This window comes from Lipotes vexillifer, unplaced genomic scaffold (genome assembly GCF_000442215.2).
Source record: "Lipotes vexillifer unplaced genomic scaffold, Lipotes_vexillifer_v1.1 scaffold89, whole genome shotgun sequence".
NCBI lineage: Eukaryota > Metazoa > Chordata > Mammalia > Artiodactyla > Lipotidae > Lipotes > Lipotes vexillifer.
Window position 1 is genome coordinate 190,337 of NW_006774453.1, and position 7,072 is coordinate 197,408.

At 39.9% G+C, this 7,072-nt stretch overlaps 1 protein-coding gene across 1 annotated transcript in view; it reads left to right on the top strand.

Moving 5' to 3' along the window:
* WASHC3 (WASH complex subunit 3) overlaps nucleotides 1–7,072 on the top strand; it is a 54,861-nt gene that overhangs the window by 35,697 nt on the left and 12,092 nt on the right. The window contains exon 6 of the mRNA XM_007449168.1: nucleotides 4,247–4,311. Within this exon, the coding sequence (XP_007449230.1) occupies nucleotides 4,247–4,311 (65 nt within the window). The remainder of the gene's footprint in view (nucleotides 1–4,246; nucleotides 4,312–7,072) is intronic.

Here is a 7,072-nt window from a genome sequence, read left to right on the forward strand (position 1 = left end):
AGCTGGACAAGTATATATTTGTTCTTTAAAATATTTTTGAAACAAGCTTATGTATGGATAGATTATTTGAAAATTTATATGTATATTTCTGAGCCTTTGTGTTTTTTGTTTTCTGTTGGTTTTTTTTTGTGATACGCAGGCCTCTCACTGTTGTGGCCTCTCCCGTTGCAGAGCACAGGCTCCGGACACAGAGGCTCAGCGGCCATGGCTCACGAGCCCAGCCGCTCTGCGGCATGTGGGATCTTCCCGGACCGGGGCACGAACCCGTGTCCCCTGCATCAGCAGGCGGACTCTCAACCACTGCGCCACCAGGGAAGCCCTGTGGTTTTTATTTTAAATAAGCTCCTATCCCCTCTTCAAGACTCACTTCAGCAAATTCTTTGCTGGTCCTCAACTCAGTCTGCCTTTCCTTGGATCTAACCTTGCCCATTATGCAGGTCTCTGTTATCAATTTTATGACTGTATTGTGATCATCTTTTTAACATCTATTAGACTGTACTCTCTGAGGGCAGGGGCTGATTATGTTGTTATTTTCTCAGCATAAAGCACTGTGCTGCTATTGTGGTGTTAAACATTGCGGTGTGGGATTGTGATATCAGAATTCTACCGCTAACCCCAGTAAATTTATTTCTAACCCTGTAAGATCCCTGAGACCAGAAAGCAGACAATGGACAACTGCAGAAGAAAGCAAGGGAACCTTAGCTGGGTTAGTGCAGAAACTTCAGGGTAGGGCTCTGCGAAATTGGACGGGAGCATCAGAGCTCCTAAGGCCTCTTCTGTACCTTAGGTTCAAAACTGAATGTCACAACTGGCTAGTGACAAGGGAGGGCCAAAGAGAAGAGTATGCAACAGCGTAGAGAGGTGATTGAGCTTTTTCCCATGTGGACTCTGGCTCAGCTTACCCTTTCTACACGTGGGATGAAAAGATATGAGGGAGAGGGTCCCAACCATGTATACAGCCTTTTAAAGCATGGTGACCCCACTTACTTTTGAAGGTGGTATAATCAAGGTCCTCAAATTTAACTCATCTGATTAGTGTTTTCTTATCTTTTGGGGAAGAGGAGAAGTTGACAAAGAGACTTGATTGCATCTTCTCCCCTTAAAGCTTTATAAGTGAGCTTTCAATAAATGCTTATTTATATATCAAATTAGTCCCCTTTTCAAGTAAATTTGTATTTATTTCTGACATATCCTCTTCTTACTGTTTTGATGTTCTTATCCTGAACTTTGAAATTCACATGTTCTCAATGTTTTTGTGACTTATACACTTCTAGGATTATCATTACATGGTGTTTATATTGGTATAGAGAAGATGTGTAATATAATCCCAAGAGAGTTCTTGAATTCTATTTGACCTTTTTGCATAATGTGTCCAAGTGAAATTGGACCATTTACTTATGAAAAGAACATTGACATAGCTATACTTAAGAGTAGAAAGCTCTGAAATCTTTATTTGAAAAGACATTTATTCATATTGTTAAGTATTCATGACACCATCCCAGCCAAGGCCTTAATCATTTGACTTATCAATGTTTTCTTTCTTTTGGTGATATAAGAAGAGTGAGAATATGATATCTGGCTTCTATCCAGCAGAATTAGTAATAGAAGCTCAAATGATTTAATCTGGGCTTATGTGGTACTAGATAGCACTGATTCCATTAAGTCAGTTAAAATGTATACCTTATTAGATTATTCAAGTGCTATGCACATACTAATATAAAAGCAAAATAGAGCTATTTTAAATAATGAACCATCTAAAAGGAGGCTTTTTTTCCTGGCTTCTATTTTTTATTTTTTTCCACTTTTATTGAGAAATAATTGACATACATCACTGAAAAGTTTAAGGTGTACAGCATGATGGTTTGATTCACATATATTGTGAAATGATTACCACAGTAGGTTTAGTTAACATCCATCACCTCATATAGATACAATAAAAAGAAAAGAAAAACAATTCACCTGTGATGAGAACTCTCAGGATCTACTCTGTTAACACTGCTGTATGATATAAGGAAGAGTTATCTATAGTCATCATGTTGTACATTACATCCCCAGTACTTACTTATTTTATAACTAAGTTTGTACCTTTTGACCATCTTCCTCCAGTTCCTCCTGCCCCCACCCTCTGCCTCTGGTAACCACAAGTCTGATCTCTTTTTCTATGAGTTTGGTTTTTTTGTTTTGTTTTGTTTTTAGATTCCATATATAAGTGAGATCAAACAGTATTTGTCTTTCTCTGTCTGACTTATTTCACCTAGCATTATGCCTTCAAGATCCACCCATGTTGTCACAAATGGTAGGATTTTCCTGTTTTTTTATGGCTGAATAATATTCCATTGTGTATATATACACTCTTTATCCATTCATCCTTCAGTGGACACCTAGGTTATTTCCATGTCTCGGCTATTGTAAATAGTGCTGCTATGAATATGGGGATGCAGACATCTTTTCAAATTGGTGTTTCTGGGTTTTTTGGATATACTCCCAGAACTGGAATTGCTGAATCATATGGTAGTTCTATTTTTAATTTTTTAAGAAGACGTCGTACTGTTTTCCACAGTGGCTGTACCAATTTACTATCTCACAAACAATGTGCAGGGTTTTCTTTTCTCCACATCCATGCCAGCGTTTGTTATCTCTTGTCTTTTGATCATGGCCATTCTAACAGGCATGAGGTGATATCTCATTGTGATTTTAATTCACGTTTCCCTAGTGACTAGTGATGTTGAGCATCTTTTCATGTATCTGTTGGCCATTGGAAAAATGTCTATTCAGGTTCTTTGCCCATTTTTTTTTTTAGTGTTTATTTATTTTTACTTGTTGACAGTTTGCTTTATTTATTTATTTATTTATGGCTCTGTTGGGTCTTCGTTTCTGTGCAAGGGCTTTCTCTAGTTGTGGCAAACGGGGGCCACTCTTCATCGCGGTGCATGGGCCTCTCACTATCACCGCCTCTCTTGTTGCGGAGCACAGGCTCCAGACGCACAGGCTTAGTAATTGTGGCTCACGGGCCCAGTTGCTCCGCGGCATGTGGGATCTTCCCAGACCAGGGCTCGAACCCGTGTCCCCTGCATTGGCAGGCAGATTCTCAACCACTGCGCCACCAGGGAAGCCCTCTTTGCCCATTTTTTAATTGAATTATTTGGTTTTTTGCTCAAGTTGTATGAGTTCTTTATATATTTTGGGTATTAACCTCTTACCAGATATATGGTTTGCAAATATTTTTTCCCATTTCATAGGTTGCCTTCCCACTTTTTTTTTTTTTTTTTTTTTTTGCAGTACGCGGACCTCTCACTGTTGTGGCCTCTCCCGTTGCGGAGCACAGGCTCCGGACGCGCAGGCTCAGCGGCCATGGCTCACGGGCCCAGCCTCTCAGCGGCATGTGGGATCTTCCCAGACCGGGGCACGAACCCGTGTCCCCTGCATCGGCAGGCGGACTCTCAACCACTGTGCCACCAGGGAAGCCCCCCACTTTTTTTTTTAATAAATTTATTTATTTTATTTATTTTAGTTTTGGCTGCATTGGGTCTTTGTTGCTGCGCACAGGCTTTCTCTAGTTGCGGCGAGTGAGGGCTACTCTTCATTGCTGTGCGTGGGCTTCTGATCGCGGTGGCTTCTCTTGTTGCAGAGCACAGGCTGTAGGTGCACAGGCTCAGGAGTTGTGGCACATGGGCTTAGTTGCTCCGCAGCATGTGGGATCTTCCATACCAGCGCTCGAACCCGTGTCCCCTGCACTGGCAGGCAGATTCTTAACTACTGCACCACCAGGGAAGCCCAGTTTTCCCACTTTGTTGATGGTTTCTTTTGCTGTGTAGCTTTGTAGCTACATGTAGCTTGATGTAGTCTCACTTGTTTATTTTTTACTTTGTCCCTTATGCTTTAGGTATGGTTTCCATAATGTCATTACTAGACCCATGTCAAGGAGCTTTCATTCAATGTTTTCTTCTAGGAGTTTCACAGTTTCAGGTCTTGCATTTAAGTCTTTAATCCATTTCAAGTTAATTTTTATGAGTGGTACAAGATATAGGGGTCAAGTTTTATTCTTTTATGTGTGAATATCCAGTTTTCTCAGCACCATTTATTGAAGAGACTGTTTTCTCCATTGAGTATTCTTGGCTCCCTTGTCAAATATTTGTTGCTTGGGTTTATTTCTGGGCTTTCGATTCTGTTCCATTGGTTTATTTGTCTGTTTTTGTGAAGGAAGTATATTTAATAATTGAATTATTGTCTTGTGTTCTTTGCTTAGGGTGTTCCAGTCATGGCAATAAGAAACAAAATGATATCAGAAGGACTAGACCCAGATCTTCTTGAGTAAGTAATTCTTCTAATATAATGATATTACTGCCAAGATGCTGAGTTTATCAGTGATAATAAAAATATTTCAAGCTCTATATGTTTTTCCTATACAGTGTTTTATGGTTGAGGAGACCACCTTTGGAAACAGTGTCTCTGCTATGTTTAAAAAGTGAAAAATCTATGCTATGCTACTAAAACTAGCCTTAAGACATTTTAGGAGTAGTTTCAGTAGATTGATGGTGAATCTGTATATGCAAAAGCGATGGAATTTGATGACAGTTTTGTTGCACAGCAGTAGTGTCTGCAAGAAGCAGTGCTCTTTTTCTTCCCATGCTACTTTTTTCCTCCCTCCTTCCCTCCATCTCTTTCTCTCTCTCTCTTGAATTATCTATAGTTTTTTATTTAAGACCTTAGTGTGTAGGAAATTTACTCTACATGATCTAGGTTGAGCCAGATGGGTAAATAAATAGAGGAACTCTAAGTCCACAGTAATGGTTTTTAGAAACTAGATATTGTTTTGTGTGAGTTTCATAAAAAAATTTTTGAGAAATGCTGAAAATTTGTGTCTCAGAAATTTGACAGTAATTTACTCCATCCAGACAAACCTGGCTACATAGCTCATCCTGAGTAAAATATAGTAATGGATTATTCAGAACTAGTCTCCTTTGCAAGTATCTAGACACTTGTAAAGAGTCTTTCCAGTTTGAGATTTTAGTTCACCCCAATGTATTTAGCTATGGTAGCTATGCAGGCATTCATACTATACTAGCAGTATACTTCGGAATTTTTCTTGGCTCTCATCCCTTCAAGAAAATGTATGCATTTTTCCCCTCATATATACAATCTTTTCCTCATATTTTATCTTTCAAAATATGAAATTTAAGAATTTTTTAGAAGTCTGCAAGAACAGATTTCCCACATGTATCTCCATTTAGTATGTATTTCAGTAACAAACAGTTCAAGTACAATGGTATAATTGGTAATTTGAACTAAAGCATCTCCAGGATATTTGGCATTTGCTCTGGAAATTGTTTCTGACACACTTTAAAAGCAGATGGATTGTGACATATACTTTAATGTGAATTGAACATATGGGTTCAATCCATTTTGGTACTTATTGGAATATATTTAACATTGACTGTGACCTCTTTTTTGCTTCTGGAAATACACGGTAGACCTTCTATACTAACAGAGAGCTAAAATGACCTTTAAAATCATGATTTTTCTCTCTAGAGAAAATGTAATAAATGGAAAACTAACAGCCCTATAAGCTATAGGGCCTATAAGCAGCCCTATAAGTGCTCTAATCCAGTCCCTTTACTCCCTACTGGCTTCACTTCATCCCCTGCCCAGCCTAAACCTACTTCATTATCCTTTACTTCAACCATCTACCCACACTAGCAACTTGAAAGTCACCCTTGATTCTGCCCTTCTCTCTACCCCTTAACATGTCAGTCACTGTGATTTTCTCTTTTTTAATCTCTCATATCTGATCACATGCCTCCATGCCATTGCTGTTTAGTTCAAGCCCTCATCGTTTTTCACCTGAATTATTATAATAACTCCTGGTTGGTTTTCCTATTCTCTTTCAATCTGTCACTAAAAACTTAGTGGATCTCTTCATATAGTTCATCTGTTCATACATACAAATCTTTCTGTGATTCTCCACTGCCTTTAACATATAGCCTAACATCTTAGAATTGCAAATAAATGCTTTTATCATCAAGACTCTAGCTTCATTTCTTGCCATTCATCCATACTTCCCTATCTCCTGCAGCTGTAGCAAACTACTGGCATTTCTCTGAATGTATCATTATCCTGGTGTCTTTGAATGTTTGTATTCCTCCCCATGGAACTTCCTTCCCCCATCTTAAATGGCCAGGCTGACTTCACATTCTTAAAGAGTCCATTTAGGTATCGCCATCTTAAGAAGTCCATGGATGGGACTTCCTGGCGATCCAGTGGTTAAGAATCCGACTTCCAATGCAGAGGATGGGGGTTCGATCCCTGGTCAGGGAACTAAGATCCCACATGCTGTGGGGCAGCTAAGCCCACGTGCCGCAACTACTGAGCCCAAGCACCACAAATAGAGAGCCTGTGTGCCACAACTACAGAGCCCACGTGCTCTGGAGCCTGCCACAACTACTGAGCCCATGCACCTCAACTACTGAGCCTGCGTGCTCTGGAGCCTGCATGCCACAACTAGAGAGAAGCCTGCGTGCTGCAACGAAAGATCCTGCGTGCCACAAGACCCAACGCAGCCAAAAATAAATAAATCAATATTAAAAAAGAAAAAAAGAAGTCCATGGATGACAACCAAGGGGAGAACCCCCAGGACTCCCAATACTTCCTTGATGTATCTCACTTAGCAAGTTTGAGGGCATGTCATTGTCTGTAAACGTTGAGAAACATTCAGTTGCAAAGTGGTGCCAAGTTTTAGGGTAGAATTCCAGTAACAGTTAACATTGTCTTAACAGAAAAGCTCAGCCTCAACCACAGCCTGGAGCCTGAATTCTGACCCATTACCTCATAAGTACATGCCATTGGTCACAAGGGCGCTGGTTGGAATAGGGTGACTCACTATAACCTATCACCACTACCACTAGAAAACCAGCTCCCACTACATTTAGCTAGATATAAGTGGAATCAATCACCTTGTTAAGGAGGAGTTCTGGCACTTTGGGAATCATGTTTACATAAAAGTTAAGGAGCCTCACTTTGAGGGGAAAGTCTGAGATGATAAAGGAGAAGAAAATGTGCCATCCAAGGAAAGAGT